This window comes from Antennarius striatus, chromosome 10 (genome assembly GCF_040054535.1).
Source record: "Antennarius striatus isolate MH-2024 chromosome 10, ASM4005453v1, whole genome shotgun sequence".
Classification (NCBI taxonomy): domain Eukaryota; kingdom Metazoa; phylum Chordata; class Actinopteri; order Lophiiformes; family Antennariidae; genus Antennarius; species Antennarius striatus.
The window spans coordinates 12,194,523-12,221,183 of record NC_090785.1 but is presented as its reverse complement, the minus strand read 5'-3'; the positions used below and the strand labels follow the sequence as shown (position 1 = coordinate 12,221,183).

Here is a 26,661-nt window from a genome sequence, read left to right as displayed (position 1 = left end):
TATTTTGTTCTATAAACTTTTTGTTCTATAAACTGCATTTTGTTCTATAAACTATCCCAACTACAGTACACAAAGCACTGTCGCTAGGTCATCAAATAGGTCAGAAACAGAGAAGTCATTTCACGATATTGATCTATATGATAATTGCATGTGAGAATAAAACATTTTAAATATCAGGCCATATTACCCTCCTTCATTTCTTCTTTCTCTACTTTTAATATTGTAATAATGCAGCCTTTTGCTTTCTTTATTACACTATTTTACAAGTTGTCATTTGTGGTTTATCTTATATATCACCTAATTTTTATATTAATGTAATTACGTTTACCCTTGCTATACATTTTCAACTTAATTTGCAACGTCTGATAAAATTCCCAATCAATATATAATACAGTAATACAATTACTCTCACTCTGTAATAGGCTTGCCTATTTGTTCTCATATGTTCGGTACAGAGCGCAGGATTTTTGTCCTCCAATTCATTTGCAAACCATCAAAAATATTAAGAGTCTAGTGTATTCATTATTTCACAAGATATTTATTTGCAAACCTCTACTTTCTACAGTATGTTTTGTGACATATTAATCTGTAGTAGTCTCACATTTTTATCTGTGGATTGTTCGTCGTCATTCTATTTCGGGAGCTTTTACTTATAGCTAATTCTAACAGTTCACATATCTATTATTTCTCAAGTTATACCACTATTTTCGCTCAAACAGCGAAGGCCTGTGGCCATATTCAGTACGACCGTCGATTGGTGACGAAATAATCGTCACGTGTCAACAAGGTTCACTGTGATTGGTCAACGTTTGTGTATTCTTGCATTTGATTAGTTTAAGGCCAATGTAACATACCGCCATGTTTTCTACATGTCGACAAGAAACGAAGCTAGTTTGTAGACATCTGTGCGTTGCATATCCTTCAATTAACACAAAGTATCGATAAATGTCCCAATTACTTATTATCAGCACAACTTCGGACTTTTTCGGCGACCTCCAAAGGTTGTTGGTAGCAAAGTGAGGAGCCTCGGGTCATCGTAGGTAAGGCGTCAATAAGGACTCATTTCATTGGATAGCCGAGCACTGTTCAGGCAGTATAAACACACGCCATTAAACCTGGTTTGAAAACATGGACGGACCAGTCCTTTAAATCCCAGCGCTATACTGTAGTCCCGATGAGACACATGTATGACAACTGGCTGCGATACTGTCGGTTGTCCACGACATTGTCGTCCCTTGATGTCTTTGCATGAAACACGAATCCACAGTCTTGACTGCGTAATGTTGTCCTTCATCCGAAAAAGCATGTCTCCACTGGCATCTCAGCCGAATCACAGCTCCACATTTGGCTCAGATGAACTTCAGGAATCCTTTGCGTTCGTTTAATAGTACAAGAGTGACAAATTATTTCTCATCAATAAAAACTTCATGAAGGTCCGAAATGATCACTAACTACATACCATTTTCATGCTAGGCCTAGATGTGTGGTGATCATGGAGAAACTTGAGGTGTTTGAGGTTGTTAAAGTGACTGAGGAGGTGGAAAGCTGCTACACCCAAATGGAGGCGACGACCCCCAAAAAGAGGAAGTGCAAAGCCCAAGAGCTCAGTCTTGAGAAACCTAAGAAGCCAAGGTAAAGTACAGTATAAATCACAAAGGACTCTCAAAAAAGCCAGTGGCATAGTTCTAAGCATGGCCCATAATTTCTGTTAGTGCCTTTGTACTAACAAGATGTGTAACCTGTCTTCTCCAGGTCAGCCTACCTGCTGTATTACTTCGATGTTCTCCAGGATATGCAACAAGAAGTTCCTAACATTCCACAGTCTGAGATCAACAAACGTATCAGTGAGAGCTGGAAGAGGCTCAGCGTCTCTGAGAAAGCCTATTACCTGGAGAAGGCCAAGTCTGAGAAGGAGGGCATGGACACAGTAAGTTTCAGTCAAATTTTTAATAGGAATAAATCCATACATGTAAGGAGCTATGATGCCTTTTGTCTCTTCCAGTGTAAATATTGGATAAAACTGGCTTGCTCTGAAGGACATTTGAATGTGCAGACTATGTTCATGTCAGTCATTTTTGTGGTTGGACTTCCTCTGCTGTTTTAATGCAGGGTTAAATGATAACTACTAGTTTTTGTAGTATCTAACACAATTATAAACATTCAAAGTCCATGCGTTGCTCAAATGATTAAAAATCACAAAAGGGTTTGCAGAAAAGTCTTCGATAGATTGAGCAAAGTCACAAATTGTGGTGTTCAAAATCAATCAGTTGTAATTCATATGTTTATCTAATGCTGATAAAACGTGCAGCAGCAACTTCATGACAGACAAAGAGCTTAAAGCAAACCAATGTTGAGGTCCAATGGGGGATGGTTGATTCTAGGTATTAAACGTTGAATCCTTCAGTTTGATAACTCAGTGCAGAGAACCAGTGAGAGCAACGGAAGTGATTGAATTTAAAGTGAATGGAAGTGAAGATGAAGTCGGAATGAAGTGATGCTATGACATCAAGTATCCCAAGAAAGAAGTATACTGTATTTTCCTGTTTCACTGCAGCAGAGGCCAATTGGCTGACCTGATTCTCTGGGTAATAACCAACAGTTTCTGTCTGCTTGTCCCTCAGTCAACCCTCTGCCCCTCCAAAGACCTGCCAGGCTTCCGCAAAATCCTCCCCAGAGCCAGTTATTTTCTCCTGTCTAATGGATCCACTGTAAATCACAAGCTGGCTTCTTTGCCGGAAGTGAGTGTGGAGACTCTGGACTCTCCAGTGGAAGGAGGTCTTCCTCCAATAACGCTGACTCAAGAGTCCCAGTTCACACCTCTTGGGCTGGCAGGTGAGGTGGAACTTTCAGGACAACCCATCGTTGTTGATGACATGCTACAGGAAACGGTTGTAACTTCTCATCCTATGGAACCCCAAGGAATCCCACCCTCCTCCCCTTCCGCTCTCTTATCCAAATCCCCAGCCTCCGTGGACATTGAGGTTTCTGCTGAACCTACAACCAATGTGGTCACACTGAAAGGAAATGAGACAACAGCCACTGGTCGTGGTTATTGTGTGCCAACAGTGCATCAAAACCAGGGAGAAACAACTCAGATGGTTGCAATCATACCCACTCAGGTGAGACGCAAGTCCCTCTGTCACCTAGCAGAAAAAGCTTTAGTTATTATTAAAAAGAGTTGCAAGGACTTCATTGATAAAAGTCCATTGAAGGGATTTGTTTGTGATTTCAGAACTTGCTGGAGCCCACTTCTTTGGTAGGTGTCAGCTCTGTGGGTTCAGTAATGATGGTTTCTGTTGGATCCAACATGGAGCAAAGTGCCAAACCTTCATATAAAATGGTAAGCAGCTGCATCATTCATCTGCTTTAGTGATCTCAGTGGGAATTGAAAGAAATTGAGAAATATATAATATACCAGTGATGGGTAGATGAAGCGTCATGAAGCATTTGGACACATTGCCAAACATATTGATACTGTGTTGATACTGTGTGACTGCATAGTGACGCCTGCTAGAGTTTAAAACCCCTAAGGCAACCTAGTTGACGGACTCAACTGAGACTGTTTTGATGAACTAGTATATACAATAATGTAATTTAAGTCATTGTATTTTATACAGCATTAATTCATATCTTCATTTGAATTTAAAATGTTTTTAGATACAGTCAGATAATGTGAACGTGTATCATAACGTGAAAATCTAAATGTGTTGTGAATAAGGATGCTTGTGGCCTGGTTCTTTTTTTTCTTACAAATTTTTATTTAAATAAAAATAGGTGTTTCCTTCGTTTTGAGATTGAGTCTGTAACACTTTTTTGATTCAACCTCTAGCCATAGAAAACACAACTCACACAGCACAGTTGAGGCACATCAGTGTCAGTTCCAAACAGTTCCTGTATCCGTCACGCGACTTTCTTAATGTGATACCGACACAGGGTTTTGCTCTATGAGGTTGGCGTCTGCACGGGTGCATGGGTGTTGCGATATCCATCACTATAATATACAAAACCTGGTGATTGGATGTCCTGATAGCAGCTGACAGAAAGCTCCATTTGTCCTTCTTCTTTTGTAGTCTGTGAAGACGTACACCCGGAGAGGTCGAGGGAGGTGTCTAAAAGCTGGATGTTCATTTGTGTATGTCACCCGTCACAAACCACCAATGTGCCCAGAATGTGGGAGCCACCTTGGTGGAAAATGGATACCTGCTGTAAGTGTCAAGCAATATCATAGACGTTCAATCGTTTGTCAGCATCCAGGTGTATTACGATGATGAAGCCACTTTCAGTTGATGCCTGTGCTAAAGTGAATGAGTTTTGCCTGTTTTTTTGTACTAGAAAAAGAAGAAAAAAGAGAAAGATGCTGGCTCACATTTGCAGACAGTTGAGTCGAAGCCTACTGAACACTACGATCCCATACCTTCAAAGGAATATAATGCTGATTCCAGCAAAATAAACACTAGTGGGAACAAAAAAGGAGGGGGAGTTCAACTAACCCCAAGGAAGCAGTGTGCAGGTCCTGTTGTAAAACCACCAGAGGTCAGCAGCATCAAGGAACAGGAGAAAAAAAAGTGAGGCTCAGCATTTTATTACTGTACCGCAATCAAATTGGTCAGAAAACTTTTTTTTTTTTACATTTTGTATACTAGTCTGATCCCTGAAGGGACTCTAGTTAGTTACACTCTAGTCAGTAAATTCTTCAATCAAACACATACATACATGTCAGTGTGTACAGGCCCCTGTAGCACACACACACACACACACACACACACACACACACACACACACACACACATGGACTGACAGGAGATTGGCGGGCAGCTCCTTCCTGGTGCGCCCCTAATGAGCAACTTGTGGGGGCGTCTTGCTCAAGGGTGCCTCGGCAGTGCTCCGGAGGTGCACACACTCCGAGATGGGCAGGTGTGGGAATCGAACCGCCAGTCTTAGAGCATTGGACAACCCGCTCTACCACTGAGCCACTGCTGCCCTTCTGTTGACACGTTGACACTGCAGACATTATATACTGTATGGTGTAACTTCAAAGCACAAGCCCACTGTATATCACAAGAGTTAAGTTTCTAATTCTAAAACACACTATTTTGTCTACGGACATTGAACCACATCAGAACACAATTACTGTATTTTGTTATACAATTATACTGGTATAAGAATCTGTGTGTTCCTATAGCAGCTGTTTTTATTGTAACCATATGTTTTGTTTTTGTAATATTCTTGGTCTCCCTTATCAAATAGACAGTTGAAAAATGGCCTTAAGGGTATCGCAGTCCAAGGTCAATGCGGAGGCAACGCTGCTGCTCGGAGGAGGCCTGTGAGACCCATCCTTCCTGCCTACTATAACACAGGTGAGCTATAACAAGCAGCACGCAAGCTATATTCTGTTGTAAAGTTAAAGTCACCATATGGACTCATATTTAGGCCCATGTTTGTGTTTCTAGGTTCTACTTTGTTCCAGATCCTAACAGTCCCACCTGAGAAAGGAAAGCTTCAAACTACTTACAACAATAAATCCACTGGTACTGTCCATCTTTTGATGTTTTTTCTATAGATGCGTGCTATGTATTTATATGACACACACAGATTGCCTTAATTATATAGATCAGAAATGGTTTCTTTGTACCAAATAATTTTTACTCTTTGTTCATGTGGCTGTCTTTTAGCCACAGTGGCTCAGGACAGTTTCTCTGGTCTCAAACCCAGCACCCTAAAGCAGCTCGGACAGATTGTCCCAGCAATCACAACCAAACAGGTGAACACCCACACACTCATACAAACATCAATGGAAACAGCAAAGATACAACTTGTCACTTATTATGTGTCATCCCACAGGTGTTGTCAGGTTCAAACAAACTAGAAAATTTAAAACACACTCACAAAAAGGAGAAGACAGCGGTTATATTTTTTACTCGCGAGGAGAACGGGCAGAGATGTGATCAGTTACAGAGCTCCACCCCGTTCTCAACATGTCTTTGCCGAAACCTTTTTTTATTTCAGTTGGGCAGTCCCTGTACAATGTGTCCTAAAGGATGGGGGACAAAAATATCAGCAATGCACCATGTATGGTATAATGTCACAAGAGTAACTTCGTCCTTTTATGGTATTGTCCTTTTTTTCAGCAGGTCAGGGTTTACATCTTAAACTAGTCATCAGCTGCTACCTTAATTGTGACCTTTCGACCTCTGCCGAAACATAACTCAGTGCATAGCCAGACAAACACATACACATTTATATGCGCATGGTATGCAGTATAAGGAATAAAAGTATGTAAATCAGTAAATATGGGATAACTTTGGTACATTATTCTAACAGGTGTCTTCTGTTCCTGATGGAATCCAGGCTGCGTCTTCATGGACTGACAGGAGGCTGAATATCCTGCCAGTCATGCCTTTGAAACAAAAACACACTATTTCCAGTTTTGTAAGTATATTGGTTTTTTATTCAAGTGCTTTTATTTCTTAACTCGATGATACTTCTCAAATGTCACATTGATGAATAACATTGTGAATAATTGCTGCACATTGTTCTTGTGTTAGGATTTGGGACTATCTACGGCACGAGGAAGGGGTCGTTGTAAGAACCCCTCCTGTGACTACATATATAAGAACAGACACAAACCTGCTGTGTGCCCTAAATGTGGCTGTGAGCTGAGCCTGAAGTACGCCAAGGGAACTAAGGTGAACATTTACTTCCTCCTGATTCTTCTCAAGTCAAGACAGTCTGGTAAAGTTTCCAACTGTGTCATCCATAATTCATCGTGTTTTCTCTCCAGCATTTTCCAGAAATAATTCTGAGAAGTGGTCATAGTTGAACTGTATTTTTTAACTCGTGACATCAACGTGTGTCTGTGTGTGTGTGTGTGTGTGTGTGTGTGTGTGTGTGTGTGTGTGTGTGTGTGTGTGTGTTCCTTGATATTTAGAAGTTTACATGTTTACATTTTAAGGACATGTTGACAGCTCCTTGAAGCTTCATTGTACAGTGCATTTGCTACAAAAATCACAGAGGATTATACATCGTCCATCTCATTCTCCTTTGTTTTGCAGTCTGTGATGCTGCTTGATCCACACCAGACCCTGAGTCCTTCTCAGAAGGACATCCAACGCCAAAATACCCTGCAGTTATTGCATCGTACCCTTCAGATTCCTGAGAGTGAGATTGAGCTCCAGGAAACGTTGGCCCTCATCCAGGAGCTGAACAGTATTCAGATTGTGTTGGTACAGCCTGGCCACCAGGAGCTTGACAGCGTCACAGAGACGGAGACTCTGGTTGAGACTGGTTGGCCTCAGTTCTATGAATCAGCTGCCACTCAATGTGGTTTGTGTAACTACCCTCTGTTCAAAGGAGATCAGAGGTGAGAAGTTGGTTTGTTGTGGGACAAGGAGAGGCTGATACAGTCCAGTATTTACCCTTTTTACTAATTTACTTCATCTCATCATTTACCTATCATGCTTCTAGCTTTATTGTCAAATTCTGTCGATGATGTGAGGTGAATTTACAAATCTTACTATGGCGATGCTGTGACTCAGCCTACTCTGCCTGTGATTGACTTGGCATAAGGATGATGAAGGTGGGTCATGGCATCGCCATGGAAGGATTTGTTAATTTCCACTTCCGTTCCTCCTTCTGAACTCGTATTTTATTTTGTTATAAAATTATATTTAGGTTTGTTGTTCCGACAAAAATCTCAAAATTAATTCAATGTTAACTTAAGGTGCTGACTTAGGATGGTTTAGATTGTGTTGCTGTGCAGTTTATGACTTGTGTGTAACTTCATAGAGGACTAGTGAGGAAAAAATGTAGGAATTTATACGTATATACTCTGGAGGCTGACATTAGTCTGTCAACGTTACCCTAAAATTACCGTAACTGATGTTTCCTCTACTCAACTGACACTCACAATCCCTGTGTCTCATCAGAGCTACAGTTGCACTCTTGACCTTTCTTGTCCACAGCTGTTGCCAAGGGTTCAGGCAGTTTTATGAACATACAGAGTTAACAGGATGGATACAATTGAAGAAATAAGTTTTTGAGTTTTAAGCACGACACAAGATCTGAGTTTAGGAAGTGCTTCTGTAGAAGAGAAGAAATTTGATGAAAAAGGACTTTTCTTTCTTTTGAAATTAATATTGAGTCTTGTCCTGAAACAGTACAGCTGTTCCCTAATGTGTATACCCATATGTTCTAGTACCATTTCAGGACAAGAGAACTGCTGGCTGCTGACTGAGACAGTCCTCCAGACGGTGTCTCTGCAGCTCAAAGTGTGTCTCAACGTTCAGTGCTTAGCTCTGCATAGCTTCACTGACCTGCATCCAGGTGAGCAATGGTTCTTCACCACCAGCATTTCTTGAGACATTGTTTCAGGACATTTCTAGTCAGGCATTAATTAAACCTGACAGATCCACTTTGGTTTATTGTCCTCATTATTGTCATCATTTATTCAGAGGTAACACAACCGATCAGGTTGTGGTTGGACTTCAAGGAAATAAGAGTACCTATTTTGTTATTTTTAAAAAACATGCTTCTGAATCTCTTTAGAGCAGAAGGGTTTATTTGACAATTGAGATATTATTTTTATTTCGACCCTAAGTCTAGCTTCATGATTTGGTTTCCTGCTGCTACCTTTCCCATGGTTTCATGAAAGTCATAATAGCTTTACCTCATTCCTGCTGACTAAGAAATGAACTGGACTGAACATGTTACCTCCTTGGTAGACTAAATAAACACAAAGTACTGTAGATATTCGCTGTGGTTTCTACTCTTGTGTTTCTTGTATTAATGGGAAGACGACCAAAGTTGTAACAACAATTCTCTTGTGCTTGAAGATTTTTTTTCATACTGGTATTATGGCCTTCAGCAAACTTCTAAGGATTAAATAGAGTTTTTCTATTTGGCAGGTTTGTTCAATGTCGGGAATAGACTGCTGGTTAGCATTGACCTGTTCCTGAAGCTCAGAGCTGGAATCAAACAAGGCCTTAATCCCTCTCTGGCATCCAGGACCATATTAGACCACGTTCCCAGTCACCCTGGTAAACACCAGACAAAGCGCTCTACACACTAAATGTGCATCATTAATTTAGTCTTTCTGTCTTAATTTTGTTTTCTCCTTTTGCATCAGTACATGCCTTGAGTCCAGAGGAGCAATCTCCAATTCAGGAGCTCCTTCTTAGTGGCTACTGGGCCTTTGAATGTCTGACGATGCGTGATTACAACGATATGATCTGCGGTATTTGTGGCATTGCTCCTAAGATGGAGATTTCACAACGATTCACAAACAACGTCCTGGAACTGAAGAATGTGGAGGTACAATGATTAATGTAACCTGTAACTTTTGAATTAATTAGTTCCCCTTAAGTTAGTAGGTCATATAAAAGAAATAAACCAGCATCAAATGGTTGTATTCTTTAGTGTACCGTATGTTATCCTGTAAATGTGTGTGTGTGTGTGTGTGTGTGTGTGTGTGTGTGTGTGTGTGTGTGTGTGTGTGTGTGTGTGTGTGTGTGTGTGTGTGTGTGTGCATGCTATATACTCCTCCTGCATTCTTCACACGCAAACAAGATGAATTATGCAACATCACAACCTTAAAATGTTTTTAACAATTCTGACATGGTTATGGAACAAGTGTAGGAGGAGGTTAGATCGCTTATAGAGCTCCCAGGAGACAGTACCCATGAACAGATTATCATAGTTTAAACCCAAAAAAATGAAATTGGAGGAAATTAAGATTGGAAATTTTTATACATGAGACCTACTGCTGGTGAGGTGCTTTTCACATTTACTGAACCTGTCCCATGAGTCAGCCATCACTCTGTTAGTCGAGAATCCAAAGTGCTACACCTTCATGTCCTGAACTGATAAACCGGAGAACTGTTGAGCAGCTTTTGGTTTTGAAAGTTTGTATATTTTGTCTACCTTCTTGTCAATGTGAGTGATGCCACTCTCTTTCTCTTCTACAACAGTAAATTTAAGCATTTCATTATTGCTCCATATTTTAGCTTAAGGTCTAGTTGCCTTTCTAATCAGGTAATTTAACCAAATCATTGATCTTGTTTTGCTAATTTCCCACTAGTTGCTGCTGCACACAAGTGTTGTAGCAATTCCTTTTTCACCCAATAAGTGTTTAATCTGATTCAATGTTTTTTTTTATGTGATGGTCAGCATCACAAGTAATCTCTTGAATTAATAGCCACTATCCCAATAGTTTTAACACAATATTTTTTTTATCAGTTTATCCTAACCTTATCTCAAAAATAGCAGAACAGATTTCAATGTTCAAGTTTTTCTCTCTAAATACTAAAGGTTTTTGTATTTTAAACAAACTACAACTTTGGTAATGTTTAATGTAATTTTCTTCACACTCTCATGCCCTAAACCAGAGTCATAAGTGTAACGTGAACCTGAAGCTTTGTCCTCCTGGTATATAACCTGGAGAACATTTGACTTTGAACATTTGATTTCCTTTACAGTTTACCTGGCCAGAGGTTTCAGTCTCAGATGAAGTGCATGTGGATGACTTCTGGCTAACCATGGAAAGTGAGGCTATTGAACAAGCAACTTTCCCCACTGATGTCCCCATCACACGGGTGGATGCCTCTATCATTGCTCCCTTTATTCCTCCTCTCATGAGGAGCGCTACTGTCATCAACACAGAGAAGAATAAAGTGTTTTCACATATAAAAGAGCCCTCAGGTACCTGGAATTTATGGTGAATTTTCAGATAAATATTGTTCTGTAGTGCCTTCTATGGTCAGTCAGTTTTTTTGTTTTACTTTTTTTCAAAATCTTTTCATCTGTTTAAGGAGATCCATCTGTTTTGGTGCGTCTCATTCATGACGGTCATCTGAGACTGGATAGCATTGAAGGTCACAGTGAGGACGAGCTGAAAAAAATGTTGCACCACTGCGGGTCTACCATCAGCCCAGACTCTGATAAGGTGTGTGAGTGTTGTGTGTGTCTTCCCATCTATGATGTTGAATTTGTTAACATGAAAGCCCTGTTCCTGTCTCCCCATTTCAGGATGATCTTCTGGCTTCCCTCACCTCCTTGTACACACATATTCATAGCGGACTCATCACAGCCCCACAGCCTCCAACACACCTCACAGCTGGCAAGTTGTCAAAGGTTTGCCCCCACAAGGTAAGAACACCAGCTGTCATCTTTATAACCATTTTGAAATTTAATGAAAACGTCACCTCTGTGTTTTCTATCTGAAACATTTTTCCTTCCTGTGTTTTCATCCAGGTGGTCTGTGGCTCTAAGTACTTAGTGAGAGGAGAGACGGCTCGAGACCACGTGGACCTTCTACTGTCAGCTCGCTACTGGCCTCCAGTGTACGTCAGCGACTGTGCCCGTCAGGTGGCTCTGTGCTCTGACACCAACTACCCTGAAGTGGCAACCCAGATGTGGGGCAGGAACCAGGGCTGCTTCTCTGACCCTTTTGAAAAGCCAGTGGTGAGTTGCTGAAATGAAATCCAATATTAAGGAAATTGTGTTGGTGCTGGCTAAAGGGCCTGTCATTCGCTTGGATTATGGATATTCCAGACTTATGAATGAAGAGTGTCTTCACATTAAAGACTCATTTTTAGAAAATCTATCCTTCACTCAGACATCAGTTACCTAATACATTTGCTAAATAACATCAGTGGTCATGTAGATGGAGAGGAAAAAAAATACACATTTCAGTCATGGTTTCTGAATTTTGTCTTTTAGCTCGTGTCATGTGCTGAGCTGCAGGACCAGCCGTACAGCGCCGATCTGTCGTTGGTTGCAGAGAACCAGCACATTCATCCCATCACCAAGTCATCATGTTGCTGGTTGGTTCAGCCCGGAGCCCAGGGGCCTTCTGCTAACCATTTAGAGCACTACTCAATGACCCTCTGCAGAGATCTGGAACCCTATATTGGCCTGGTGGCTGAGCTGGAGAAAGAGAAAGAGAAGGAAAGTGGGGATATCAAGGTAACAGAGCAAAAAGAACAGATGGACAAAGCAGAGAATGAGTGCACAGAGAAGCCAGAGGACTCGTTCTCTGTTAGTTTTGTGCGGCGGCAACCTGTAGTTTTCAGCAACGCTGCTTACTACTACCTTTACAACCGCTTGGTAGATTTTCTGACCAGCAGGGACATTGTGAGCCAGCAAATCAACCAAGTGGTAAATGCTTGCCAACCAGGGGAGGTAGTGATCAGGGATGCTCTTTACAGACTAGGAGTGGCACAGATCAACACTGAGAAAGAGGAAGATGAAGGGATTGGGATGGAGGGACAGGTACAAGAGAGTGGGACTGAGACTGAGGTTGGGGATCCTCAATAAAATGTAAAAAAAAAAAGACAATCAGGCACGAAATGGACTTGATGGCAAATCTGTCTGCATTCAAAGAGAGGAGTGCAAGTGATGATCGTCATGATAAGACCACACTGATTAAAGTGTTACAACAAGGAGGTAATACATGTGTTGATGTGAAGGACTAGCCTGCACTAGCATATTTAATCAACACATTGCTGTTACGTTTTACTGATGTGAGGAAATGAGTTAAATATGGATACATATAGCAGAAAAGGCCCTTGAATGTTGGATTACCAGGTCTGTTTTAAATTGTGACAATAGTTGTGAGAATACAAGTGAAGTTGATGGCGACTGAAAAATTCCACCTTCAAATGACTGAAAGAATGTACCTGTGTTTTATGTCTTTTACCAAATGGGTAGCCAAAAGCTAAAAAAATATAAATAAATCCATTGCTGTCCGGAGACTGAAATAATGTAATGAGCATTATAACACCTTCAAAGTCTTAAATTATGTTTTTAACAATGACTAATAAGTTGTATTTATTTGTCCTTGGTGTGCAGAGACATGTCTTTTTTCTGCTGCACACTCCTAACCTCTCACCTTGTTGCCTTGTTGTAGATAAAATGTGTTTTCTTTTAATTTTAATGAACTGTAACAGAACACTTCGCTTTATTTTGATCACATTTTCTTCTCTCAAGATCCACCGAAGGACACTTATCAGATGCTTCACTATATTGACTATCAGCAGTCAATATTTTTAAGTTTTGTTGACCAAGCAGTATATTTACATTCTTTTTTTTACCCAACGTGAGAAAATATAAATTTAAAATTGGCTATTTATCTAAATGGTCTTGTAATAATTCTCAAGATGCAATGTTTGGACATGCTTGGTGGTCTTTAGTCTGAGAATAAAATTCTTAATTAAATAGCCATGATGCTTTAATCCTACCAATCTTAAGTGACCTCTGTGTCTAGGTAATATACATCTTACAAACCTGAAATACAGTGAAAAAATGGAAATTTGAAGAATGCTGCATTGGAACAATGTGGTATTCATCCCAGTCGCAGAACACTGGATGGATGGTTGGACAGATGGATGAAATGAAAAAATAACTTTCTACCTTACTGTATATTACATAAGGTTTTAAAAGTCATGCTTTATCTAAAAGTATCATTTGTGTCAGTTGGTTGAGTCACAGATTTTTTTAAACTAATTTGCATTGGAGTGTTAAAACTACATGATTTTATCTGTCATTGGTTAATCTGATGATTATTTGATCACTGCTTGGCTTGTCCAACAAAAGCCCAAAAGTACCTGATTGCAAGGAGGAAAAAAAATCTTGAGCATTTGAGAAGCCAGTTATCAAAAAAATTGTCATTTGAGTTTACATCAATTTCTCATTCCTCCTACACAAATAAGATTGATTTCAAACAGCACAGTATATTTCACATTCTCTGTTTTGTGTGCAAAAAATATAACATAATTTGACAGTAATTATTGAGAATCTAATTTATATTGCAGTCAAAGGAAAAAATGTTTTATCTGAAATTACGTGTAATACAATTGTAAAGTGGCATGAAAAGAAAAGATGGTTGTATCCGCATTGCGAACCACAGAAATCACCAGCACCTCCAACTGCTCCTAATCTCCATGCTTCTGGTTACCCTAAACAAAATTGCAATTCTTTATGTTCTATATTTTTGTGGCATCTATAGAAACCAAGTTATTTTTGTCAATGTTTGCACTTTGTTCTTGTGCTGCAGAGTCATTTGGATTGTGGTCTGACTGGAATCATGCATGCAGGGCTCACAGGACTTTTTTCTTTGTTTTTTAGTTAAAGTGAAATCAACGTGATGCAGCATTAGCTGTTAATCACTTAAAATTCATGCAGAATTGGTACATTTTTATTCATCAACTACAGATGATGTCATTTTGTGACCAAGTGGATCAAGAACCACAAAATAGTTTATTACATCTTAAGATGGATTTCGATAAGCATGCAGATTCTTTCTTCAACTCTATTAGGAGGGATGTTCGTTTTGGCAGTAACTTAAAAATAATTACAGTCAAAAATAAAGATGCCACCTCTGTGCAGTTAAAATTGTATTTTTGTTGATAACTCAATCTAGTGGTTAGAACACAGTTCCAATGCTAAGAGTAGGTTTTCAGGGTCAAGGAATTAGGATTTATTTAAATTGATAAGAGCAATATCACTTATAATGTGTCATTCCACAGTGCAATTATTTCATCATTGCTCACACATTTATTGTGAGCAATGAGATTTTTTTTCAGTAAATTTAATGATCATAATGATTACCACAGGTACAATAAAATAATGATAATAAGATCATTAAAATAAGTTATGAGAAGAAATTATTTCTGCTGTGTCACTGAAACCACATACACATATAGCAAATGAAAAAGTAGAATAAGACCATGATAGTGTAATAAAAGCGTGAATTATTCTGCTTTATTCAAGCTCAATAATTCAGTTGCTTGGTAGACAATTATACAAAGACAAAATGCTTTTCTAAACTCTTAACTACAAACATCTGAAAATTATGAACTAACAACTATAATTTTAACTGAAATCATGCATAGTAGGAAAAGCATTTGGACTTTCTGAATGACCCTAAAAAAATTGCATAATATGAATCACTGATGGACACTGTGGGAAATGTTCTCGAGGAAATGAAGATTTGACATTTTTCACTAAAAAAAAGAAGTGAGAGAGGAACATAAAAACAGCACCACAAATATCAGCATAAATTGCAGTTTTGCACCCTGGCAGTAGTTCAGCGATTGAATCGGCAGCTTTTGCATTGATAAACTCATTTGCACAAAACCCCACACAACACTTATGAAATATTGATGCATTTTTCTACAAACTATTCTGCAATAATTCAGTGAAAATAAAGAAAACTCTTGATTTACATCATGAGATTTATACATTATGAAATGCTTGAAGTCAAACAAATATACAGTCTGTATATCTCACAACAGTGTATATGTTATTCTAAAATGTTCATGCAATTGGCAGTGTAGGTTGACTGTTACACAGAAAGTGGTGAAGCTTACATCCAAACAATCATCTTTGGAGGAAATGAGAAGAGTAAGTTGGACCATGCAAAACATTGTTCATCCAATCCATAACAGATACAAATATTTCCCTGCTCACTGCTGTGTTCCCTGCTCATTAATCATGTTGAATGCTGGTTAATTAATTTTTCAGAGGCAGAACAGTCACATGTTGCGACTCTGACATTGTCACAGGAAATAAATTTGTGTTCCAGGCGCACAAAGAGAAAAACAACATGATCATTCTTTTCCTCCTCTGTGATCAATTTAATATGTTTTTAAAAAAACATGTTAAAAAAAATCACTATGCTCAATTAGGTTGATTAAAAATATAAACCCAACTCGACTAGAATGCATTATGATGGGTAGACTATTTTTTTCTCTGAGAACACACGAATGGAGCATAATGATGAAAAGGAAGTAACTTAATGCAAAAGTGATTAAAATTTCCATAAAAACTATATTCACTATCATGGGGCAGTGGTAAAAACGTACATCATGATTAAGAGCTCAATCAGAGGAAAGGTTAAACACATCCACCTTGCGTGGTTTGTTGGTATGTTTCCTCCTTTCAAGTCTGCAGCCAGTGTTAGACATGGCAATTTGTAGTCATGGTCTGCAAAGAAGCCAGTCACATGTTTGCTGTAGCTGTTTGTCTGTTGGGTGAGCAGACACGACAGGCAAAAAAAAAAAAAACAGATCGAAGAGGAGGCGACTCTCTGCAAGTGTCCTGTGGTTGTGACAAGCTGTGTAACTCTGACCACCAACTACAGTTGATCCCACTTTCCTGATGCTTGTCGATTGGTTGGATGATTTATTGGCCCTTACGGCTTTCAACAAAACTGGTAACTGTTGGTTTTCATCAGAGGTTGCTCCTCTTCCTCGTGGTCACAAGTCTGATCACAGGGGTTGTCAAAGTACTTGGGCTCGTCCCCCGCTTCACCCTCTGTGACTTGCATCTGCACATTCTGGTAGATTATCTGTAGAGAAGCATTACATTAGGATAGTGTCACCTGAGCCAAGAAAGCCAAAAATCTTGGCTTCGTTGGAATATCATCAGTTTTCTAATTGTGAGTACCTCCATGAAATTTTGTCACAAGTGAACTTGGCAGCACAATTATAATCCGTTGTGTCTTTAGAGTAATTAAATGAAAAGTAGGACTTCCTGGGGATATTTTTAGTCACATATTACATGCTATGTTCCCTAGTTTTAACAAAACCCATCTGGAGTCACTTGGGGTCAGGTCACAAAACCCAACGTTCTACAAACTCACTTGCTCCGGCTCAGACTGATCCCCAAGTAGTAGCGCTATCATCTGAGAAATTGTGCTAAATGTTGGCCGCTCTGTCGGCTCCAGATTCCAGCACATCTTCATGATTGTGTAGCTGAAAGAAAATTGAACCATGCATAAAACGATTAATTGTACAAACAAAAATGTCAGTACATATATTTCCATGAGTGTGTCTCCTGTGCACTGACGAACCACAGGGACACGTAACATCAAGAAACCCTTTAAATCCGAATTAGATAACTAAGGACAGTGGAGGTAATGACGCAATTTGATTTGACTGAGTCGTTCACAAGAACCCCTGCCCTTTCCAGTCTCATTCTTCTGCTGTGAAATAGCAGTTACATGGCATCCTAGCTTCACGATCATGTGGCTAACAGGCAGAACTAAGGCCTGACTCATAGCAGAACAACAGATGATTAGGTTCTGACTCAGATTCAGTCCCCTCTGTTTCCACACCATAATTACTCTGAGTGGTGTGACAACCATTTCAAATCAGGACACAATGTTAGGGCCCTCTGCAATACTGGGAAAAACCCATTTTTTGTCAGTGGCCTTAAGTCAAATTTGGAGTTCAAGCTTGCCATGTTTTTAGAGTTGGGGGTAGAAAGTAAATTAAAGTCAGCAATAAATGAAGTGCGCATTGAGGATGCCACTAGTATCGGATGGACAGCTGACAAAGGTAAGAAGGATCATTGTTTATTCTTGATAAATATTAATGAGGGAACCTGGAGAGAACCCCATGTCTTTGTGGGTTCTTTCCAGGTTCTCTAGCTTTCTCCCATCTCCAAAAATATGCAGCTTAGCTTGAACACACTAAATTGTCTTCATGTGTGAATGCAGTGAGCTGGCGTCTCGTCCAGGATGTACCCCATGTCTCACCCATAGCCAGCTGGGATCGACGCCAGCATAACTCACGACACATCGTCTCATCAAGAAGAATGAATGAATGAATGAATGAATGAATGAATGAATGAACCAGTTTGAAACTTACATTTCAGGAGGGGAAAAGTCTGGTTGAGACATCTGGTAGCCGCGCTTCACCATCTTGTAAAACCTGGAGTCCACAGCCATGCTGGGGTAGGGACTCTTGCCTAATTGTGAATGGAATACTTTAATTTACCACATTATGGAACAAATGTGTGCATAAATGTAGGGTAAATACAAATGTGCAAACCTAGAGAGAAGATCTCCCACAGGAGGATACCATAGGACCAGACGTCACTCTGGACAGTGTAGATACAGTTGAAGATGCTCTCTGGAGCCATCCACTTCACTGGCAGGCGTGCCTACCACAGGATGCAGATTTTTTTTAAATTTAAATCTAGTCTCTAAGTTGCTTAATATGTAGTAAATGTTGGATGTACTTAAGGCTCACATTGCCTTTCACCACATAGTTGGAGTCATTCATGATGTCACGTGCTAAACCGAAGTCACAAATCTTGGCCACTCTGTCATCAGTCAAGAGGACATTTCTAGCAGCTACATCTCTGTGAATACACTGCACACACACACACACACACACGCACGCACGCACGCACGCACGCACGCACACACACACACACACACACACACACACACACACACACACACACACACACACACACACACACACACACACACACACACACACACACCATATTCTATAAGGAGCATCATTTTTGAGACAAATTTTACTGCTGTTTTAAACATTTGAATTTTAAAATCCCTTCTCAAATACAACCACTCACATTTTTTGCAGCCAGAAATTCAAGACCCTGAGCCACTTGAAGGGAAAACCTCAGCAAGTCATCGATGTCCAGTGGCCAGTTGACGGTCTCGTCACACACGGAGTCTTGGTGGACATAAATAATATTATTAACACATGGAGTAAAGAAACTGGTCTCTGTCACCAGGAAGTTGATGTGTCCTGATTGATTTTGTGTCAATTTCAAAAGTATTGGTTGTGGTATGCTTCTTGCCTTGAAACGATTCTGTATTTGGAGGCTGGCTGGGTCTCATTTCCAAGTAACTGCTGGAGGAAGTACTAGAAATACCACTGTCGCTTTAGGACGAAAGAAAACAAGAGGAGAAAGAGAGAGGGGTGTCAACAGAAATGATGCAGGAGATCATATATTTGTCATGAATACTGCACCCAGCATATGCAATGATGTACCTCCTAATGCATCGGGTCTGACTGCAGATGTTCTTGTAGTCATTGGAGATCTGAGTAATGTCGGGACCATTCATAACAAAGTTTATGAATGTCTCTGCCTTCTGGCGGAGGAAGTTCAGGAGATCGCCGAGGCTGCAGTATTCCGTGATTACAAGCACTGGTCCTGATAAGAAACACACCATGTTAACATTCCTTTGACAGAGAAAGCATACTTTTGCAAATTACAAGATTTCCCTTGAATGAATTTGAGTTTTCAAAGACTTGCTTTTTCAATATTTTAGATTCATCAATTGTCATGGAAAACATTTAGGAGACGCTCTCTGACCTCCGTAGGTGCAGGCCCCCAGTAGATTCACAATGTTCTTGTGATGTCCCAGGTGACTCAGGATCTTCAGTTCAGACATCAGAGCTTCCCTCTCATCTGAGTGAGCGCTGGCTGCAGGAGCACAAAACAAGCTTTCATTTATTGTCCCTTCTGATCACAGGAAACAAAGAATTTAGGATTTTGCTGGATGATATTTTTCAGTACCTAAATTATACATTCTCACTCTTTTGTTTAAATTCAATGTTTGACATTAAACTCACCTTTCAACATTTTTACAGCCACACGCAGTACATCATCATTATCTTTTCCTAGACCATAGGCTGTGGCCTCAACGACTTTTCCAAAAGCTCCTGCACCCAGGATCTTACCTGGTCAGAAAAAGATACAACGGGAAGCTATAAACTAAGCTAAATCTGTGATACACAGCCAGATTTCACATTTCTTTTTTATTGTTTTAGTCTTTGTTGTATTCGACCGAACAATTATTAATTTAGATGTTGATAAGGATATAAGGACAAATTCAGGAATTGTTCCATCTCTCTAGATGGAAAGAAACACTTTCATTAATCTGCCATAATTGCAGAAAACTTATTAAACTGATTACCATTAAACTTTGCAGTGGATGGTCCTGACAAACTTATGGACATGGACATGTGGATGGACATGTGTAGCATTGATTTTGCAGTAGTATTTATAGTGTAATAATTAATTTAATATTGAAATGATGCAAACCTAGTTTCAGCTTGTCTCTTGGGAACTCCCATTTCTCATTGTATGGCAGCTGAGTGGGGTCAGTGAAAGTGTAGTTGTTTCCATCTCTTGCCTCAATGATCTTCCAGCGGATCTCATACCTGGGTTTCTGAATATAAAAGTAAGAAAGCAATATAAACATGGCAACAAAGTCACTTATCTACATTTGGAATATTTGGATGCTGTAGCTGTACATTTTCACAATTTTTTGCAATTTACCTGCTTGTATTTGTACAGCAGTAAACCCAGTAAGAAAAGGAGGATGGTGAGAATGCCTGCTGTTCCGGTCAAGGTGGAAGTGAAGAACTTGTCTGCAAAAGCAGAGTCATTGATAATAGTTTGTGGAGTATGTACTGTATATTGCTTGGGTGTGTATCATTAATAGTTAAATCATGCTCATTTTTTAACTGCAAAGTAATCTTCTGGTTTGGTTGATCTTATCTGTGTCATGCCACAATATTAAAGGTAGTAGCTCATAAACAGCATTCTGAAAAATTACAATTGATGTCCTCACCAGAAACATCCATTGCAAAAGTGTCACTGCTGACACCAACAAGATTGAAGGCTACACATTCCACTGTCATCCTCCGCCGGGATGGCCCCACTGTGAGCACACTCTCCACCTCCACAGCTCCGTACTCCTCCTTCTGGACCTCCACTGTTGAAGCCTGTAGTGCGGCTGCCATCTGCAGCCCACTAGTGTTTCCGTTGCACCTGCCTCATTGTAAGACGGACATGGTCAGGCAAAGGTCCGAGGCAAGGCCAAATGCTTTAATCCTCAGTATAGAAGCTAAAGTTGGTAATAGAACTTACGTGGGTCGTATTCCTAAACACTGGTACCAGATGATTCTGGGAGCAGGATATCCAAACGAGGTGCAGGTGAGTGTGGTTACATTTTCCCATCTCACCATGGCAACAGGTCTCTCTGTCAGCAAAGGCAAAGAAAGACCAGCAGCAATTATCACATTTGAAGGGAATATGATATCCATTCACAAGAGTTTATCACACAACATTATAAACGTATAAACTGATTTCAAGTGTTTGCACTTACGATACATTTGAACTTGGAATGTGACTGATGCATTGGCCAGGTCATTTCTGGCGTAAAATGTGTATTGTCCCTGCTCCCGTGCATTCATCCTCTTCAGCCGCAAACTCGCATGATATCTATAAAAAAACAAAAAAAATATTTAAACTGGGATAAAGAGGAAAGTCTTCATGAGTAATTTATATCATTTGAATACAGACAGAGCCTCTTTATGATTGCATAGTGGGACAAGTTTAAAATAGAACACCTCTTCCTTTAAGCACTACATCCATGAGGAAGTACATGAACGTAGTGTCACTATACTAATCAAGAAATGCTCGAATGGCGTGATTTAATCCCAGAGTGGCTTCCCCAGCCTGAATTCAGTGTTTTTGTTTTTTTATACACGTTGTGACATTTTGAACAAGACCACTTTAGTACAAGCCATACTGTCCTTTGTTACTTGCTCCAGCCTTTGTGTTGTACCTGTTATTGTATCTGATGAGCTTGTGCTCCTGTGTGGACGAGCTGAGAGATAATGGGGTGTGCCATTTGTGCTCTGTGATGTGAGGGTACGCTTCGATGAGCACACTGAGCTCCAAATCTTCCCCCTCATTCACCTCAATCGAAAGACCCTTGTAGGCCAAGTTAGGAGACAGCTGGGGCAGGAGCCTAATGTAGGGCTTGTCTGTTGACAGAAGTTCACACAGTACGTTTTCAATAGTTTATGAATGTTGTAGGCGATTTTCAGCACGACACCACAGCAGAAGTGATTGTCTCCACATCTCACCTACAACCAGCAGGTATGTCGTTGAGCGGTTCACCCCTGCTTCATTAGTGCCAATGCAGGAAATGTTTCCTGTGTCTCCGAGGGCCACAGCAGGGATAGTCAGTATGCTCTGTATATCAAGGCGATTTTCTCCACTAGAGCGAACCCTCTCTTCTATTGTTACTGTCTGAGGACATTAAGAAGTAATCAAGTTGGAGGTGAAATCATTTTTAGCACAAGAAAACTCCCAAAGTGCCTCATACTCACCGACTTGGTGGTGTAATTCCATGTGACATTGTAGTTGAAGTTGGGATTGTGTGTTATGCAACGAATCTTGAGTTCCTCCCCAACAATTCGCACATATTCATCCGACTCCAGGAAGACATATGGAGGAAAACGAAGCTCTGGAGCATGAAAAATTTATAAATGAGTGTGTAGCTTGATGCACATATCAATGCAAATGATGTCATGACAGCGTTGGGTAATCATCCCCAACAACCGAGTGGTCTCACTCTGAATGATGTTGATAGAAAAGATCTTGGAAGTCTTTTCCACTCCGCCGACTTTAGCTGTGCAGACGTAGTCAGCATTGAAGCTGGGTTGGAGGTTGTGGATGAGAATACCACGGTGAGGGTAAACTGTGTAGTTCAATCTTGGCGGCACAGTAGTGCCATTTTCCATACGGAGGCCCAAGTCTATTGCCTCTGGGTCGGTTAGCAAGCAAGGCAACAGGTAGTCCTCACCCTCCTTGCTCACCACCTGCAGGGATGTACTACTGGTCCAGAAAACACGGTTTGGATCTAGTTAAATGAAGCGTGAAAAAAATCGATTAAATCATAGAACAATGTTTGCCGTGGAAAAGTAAGTAAGCAGAACCAACAGAACAGTAAACAATGATCTAACCAAGCTCACAGATTTGTTTTGCTCTCATTTATCAGAGCTCACCTTTTACGTACACATGCACTGAGGAGGTCAGTCCTCGATACTGAGACCCAGCAGTGTAATAACACTTGTATGTTCCAGTGAATTCAGCAGAGGGTCGTTCCACCTTGAAGGTGCGGATGTTCCCACTGACTTTGGACACATAGCGTCTGTGTTTGGTTAGCCTTGTTTGCCAGTTTACAGGCCCATCGCCCTCACACTGCAGATTTAGAGAAGTCCCAGCTTTGACCACCACCTCAGAATTCCCCACTACCTTAGAGTTGAACCTGATCACTGGATGCCTCCATTCCACTGAGAAGGAATACAAATATGACTCAATGATGGCATTTATTTTAGACAAAAGAAAAACGTACATAGAAAGTATGAAACAAAATAAATCAAAATAGACTATGGGTTACTGAGGTCCAATGAGAGTATTTTTGCTCTATTAAATGTCTAATCATTCATGGCTCAACATTTTGTTTCCACCTTATAGAAGCTCAAAATGCAGTTACATGCTCTCAGATTTATTTTGGAAGCAACCTAACGAATTCAGAAAGGAGATGGAAGACTCGGACTATAACAATATCCTTTGATCCATAAAGCCTCTTTATTTCAAAATCCCACTCAATAACGGATTTGTAAAGACTGCAAATATTCGATCATTAGCTTTCAATGCTAAGCATTGAGAAGGACGTGACATTTCTGACATCTTTTAGACAAACCACAAAATCAAAAATATACCAAAACCCTCAGGCCATGTTAAAGAAACTTTAAACATGAAAGACAATGAACTCTTTGAAGGCTGTGTTGAAGCATTGTGTAGAGACCAAGTTGAACAAATGTGTTAAATTCACTGAAAGGACTGACATCAGTATGACTCTTGCTAAACTCTGTCATTTAGAGTTGAGTATGACTTTCAAAGGTCATAAAAGTTCTCATCTAGAATATATTTTGAAGGTTAAAGCAGAACTGAGATTCTAAGAACAGCATTTTTTAAAATTTACTATACAGACAAGTAAAAGTTAGCACGAGGAGTAAAATAGTTGAAAAAAAAAACACGTCGATGCATTTAGCAACTAACAAATACCACTCAACCAAATTCCCTTTGTGCCCCAATAATCCACCATAAAGCAGAGCTAATTTACTCATCCCTAATAAACCAAAAACATCAAATACTTTTTATGTGCTTACATACAAATACATGACATTGCAATTTGACACAAGTCAGGTGATGTGATGTTTCAAGCCAAGATCAACATGACCAAACAGATAAAGAAACTATCAGTAGTGGCGACAAAAAAACAACTCATGATTCTGCAGACAATCGCCCCACTTATGTACAGGACGTATGCATGGAGGGTGTGATGAAGTCAGTAATGTTTTATACAATTTAATTAAAACCCAATTAAATTGTATAAATTACTTTTAGATTGTTTAAATTACTTTTATATGCTTTTCTTTGTTTAACAGTTTTCTATCATGAATTGTTCCATTTATTTTAAATTAAAAAATTACATTTAAACCGACGGAAGCTGTTAAAATCAAGCACAGGGTAAAAAAAGACGGTAAAGAGGTAGATTCAACAATAAACATTTTTCTGCCTTTACCTGGCGTGGCACAGGCCACAATCCCGGTCAGCAGACTGAGGTAGAACAGCATCCTGGATCAACTTCAAACCGGCAGTTTGAATGCTGATTTTGCAGCTCTATGAATCAGAAGAATGAGACAAAACTACATCTCAAATTGTTCGGTTCCTCGTCTCTCACTTTAAAGTATCTTATATGATGATCAGACCAGGTTATCCTCTTACCTTTCTGCTTGCTCTGCCCTTCTTCTCCCTTCTGCTTGTTTACAGTCTCACACAGCAAACAAGAAGTGGTGGGTGGAGTATGGAGGGAGCTCTATGAGTGAGTGAGTGTGCGTGTGTGTGTGTGCGTGCGTGCGTGCGTGCGTGTGTGTGTGTGTGTGTCAGATCTGCATTTCACGCTTAACTAATTATTGAGCCTTTGCCAATTTGACACAGAATGGCTCAATTCTCCCGGGCCATCCTTTAGCCTTAACACAACACACATCCAACCACAGATCACCAGCATGTAATGACAACAACGTAACAACACTCGGGCCTGTTTAAGGGCTGTCTTGCATGGATCAGGATTCTCCTAAGCAAGCCTCTACCGGAACCCCAAGTACAGAAATACAAGGTGGTGGTTGAGTGGGTGTGTGACATCATGACTATTGATGCAAAGCATGCTATCTATGCTACAGTATGGTTCTGTGAGCTTCCAGGTAATAATGTTTTCAACACATTATGACTTTTGACACTAGCTACTGTATGTTTGCAGCATTATAAGTTAACGCTCATTTGTACATTTGTCAGAATCAACATTGGTGTGTTATGGGTCAATTTGACCCGGTGCATGTTGAATTATCCTAAACATGTCCAAACCAAAAAAAATCCAACAAGTATTGTTCAATATTTAGTGCAATGTTGTTCCTTGTCTTTCAGGTAACGGTTCAACTAGGATAATTCACTCATTTTTCATTAAAAAATTGTTTTACCACATTATTACTTTTGAAAGACTAACATATTAAATACAATAGTTTTACAGTGATCTTGTAACATTAAAACATGACGTTAAAATTTTGTTTTACGTATATATATTTACTGTTTATAAATCAGAAATGAAAACAAGAACAAGCAATAGCAATATGAACAAGGTGTGTGTGTGTGTGTGTGTGTGTGTGTGTGTGTGTGTGTGTGTGTGTGTGTGTGTGTGTGTGTGTGTGTGTGTGTGTGTGTGTGTGTGTGTGTGTGTGTGTGTGTGTGTGTGTGTGTGTGTGTGTGTGTGCGTGTTAGATGGCCTCTAGACTTGGCACCTCTTCCTCTTCCCTTTTCCCCCAGCAGTAACCTAGAAACAAGAGGACCATGATTCCTTTACTATGGTGCCTTTTTTGCTGATCCCAAGACACAAACACACACACATACACACACACACACACACACACACACACACACACACACACACACACACACACACACACACACACACACACACACACACACACACACACACACACTGTACAGTAAGGCTGTTGATATCATAGCACTGGAATTTTGTGGAACTCAAATGAAGATTTAGTGTTTGGACGACATGTTGAAATGTTGATGAGAATGTCACTAATTATCATGCAAACCAATATTAAAAAATTATTTCAATAAGAAGCATAAGCGGTTATGATCTGATCATTTCTAAGAGGCTTCAGTTAACTGTAGTTTTCATGTTTTAATCCCCACTTTCTGAAGCACTTATAACACAGATGATGAAGGTCTCTCTCTCTTTCTCTGTCTCTGTCTCTGTCTCTGTCTCTGTCTCTGTCTCTCTCTCTCTCTCTCTCCCCTCTCTCTCTTTTCATCTCTCTCTCTCTTTCTCACTCTCTACTCTATCTCAATGTGTGTGTAAACTTCCAATAACAACTATTTATGCAGTATTGGACAGACATACAGATAGAATGTATTACTCATTTGTAAAAAAAAATGCAAGAGGCCATTAAACTAACCCACATCAACTCTCTCTCTGTCTCTCTCTCTCTCTCTCTCTCTCTCTCTCTGTCTCTCTCTCTCTCTCTCTCTCTGTCTCTCTCTTTCTCTCTCTCTCTCTCTCTCTCTCTCTCTCTGTCTGTCACACACGCACAAGCCCACACACACACTTACTTCACTCACTGTTGTACTACTGTAGGTGCAGTCCTCTCCTGGATCTCCCTCACTTTGGCTCTAAATCTAGCCCTGCCTGTCTCTGCATCCCACCGACTGGCTGTTGATTTGTCCTTTGACTTCCAGACCCCAGACAGGATGAGGAGCCCCAAGTATGCATCTAAATGTGCTGTGTCCAGCTCCTTCCACTTCCTCCCCAAAATACGACTCCTTTCTAGATTATGGTAGTCATTTCTAGAATAATTTTCTAGAATATTGAATTAGGCAAGACCAGCTCAAAAACTGACTTCATGACTGTCACATGTATCACTGCCATCCTAGTGGGCCCTGGCAATGTGTTTATTA

At 40.0% G+C, this 26,661-nt stretch overlaps 2 protein-coding genes across 5 annotated transcripts; one reads left to right on the top strand and one right to left on the bottom strand.

Annotated features, from left to right (window-relative positions):
- The first annotated feature begins 619 nt into the window (after positions 1-619).
- hmgxb3 (HMG box domain containing 3) lies at positions 620-14,660 on the top strand. 3 transcript variants are annotated; one of them, XM_068325979.1, is made up of 22 exons: positions 620-1,040; positions 1,474-1,632; positions 1,753-1,927; positions 2,622-2,832; positions 2,920-3,119; positions 3,233-3,340; positions 4,071-4,205; positions 4,333-4,565; positions 5,248-5,357; positions 5,451-5,528; positions 5,673-5,761; positions 6,322-6,429; positions 6,546-6,686; positions 7,053-7,360; positions 8,195-8,322; positions 8,904-9,035; positions 9,125-9,309; positions 10,473-10,695; positions 10,806-10,939; positions 11,023-11,142; positions 11,248-11,457; positions 11,716-14,660. In XM_068325979.1, the coding sequence occupies exons 2-22, from the start codon at positions 1,493-1,495 to the stop codon at positions 12,310-12,312; spliced, it is 3,765 nt and encodes a 1,254-aa protein (XP_068182080.1). In that variant the 5' UTR covers positions 620-1,040; positions 1,474-1,492; the 3' UTR covers positions 12,313-14,660. The 3 variants fall into 3 exon arrangements, with proteins under 3 accessions (XP_068182080.1, XP_068182079.1, XP_068182078.1); XM_068325978.1 differs by having other exon boundaries at positions 2,622-3,119; positions 6,349-6,429; XM_068325977.1 differs by having other exon boundaries at positions 2,622-3,119.
- Positions 14,661-14,729: 69 nt separating this feature from the next.
- csf1ra (colony stimulating factor 1 receptor, a) lies at positions 14,730-24,536 on the bottom strand. Of its 2 annotated transcripts, XM_068325984.1 has the most exons (22): positions 24,415-24,536; positions 24,212-24,309; positions 22,626-22,913; positions 22,193-22,480; positions 21,948-22,084; positions 21,702-21,867; positions 21,398-21,599; positions 20,936-21,051; positions 20,698-20,809; positions 20,399-20,598; positions 20,104-20,195; positions 19,867-19,993; positions 19,395-19,502; positions 19,135-19,245; positions 18,810-18,972; positions 18,616-18,698; positions 18,385-18,488; positions 18,033-18,155; positions 17,832-17,943; positions 17,649-17,748; positions 16,640-16,751; positions 14,730-16,345 (listed from the first exon to the last, which is right to left on the bottom strand). In XM_068325984.1, exons 2-22 carry the CDS (start codon positions 24,261-24,263, stop codon positions 16,199-16,201), a joined length of 2,943 nt encoding a protein of 980 aa, XP_068182085.1. In that variant the 5' UTR covers positions 24,264-24,309; positions 24,415-24,536; the 3' UTR covers positions 14,730-16,198. The 2 variants fall into 2 exon arrangements, with proteins under 2 accessions (XP_068182085.1, XP_068182086.1); XM_068325985.1 differs by lacking the exons at positions 24,212-24,309; positions 24,415-24,536 and having other exon boundaries at positions 22,637-22,678.
- Positions 24,537-26,661: the final 2,125 nt, after the last annotated feature.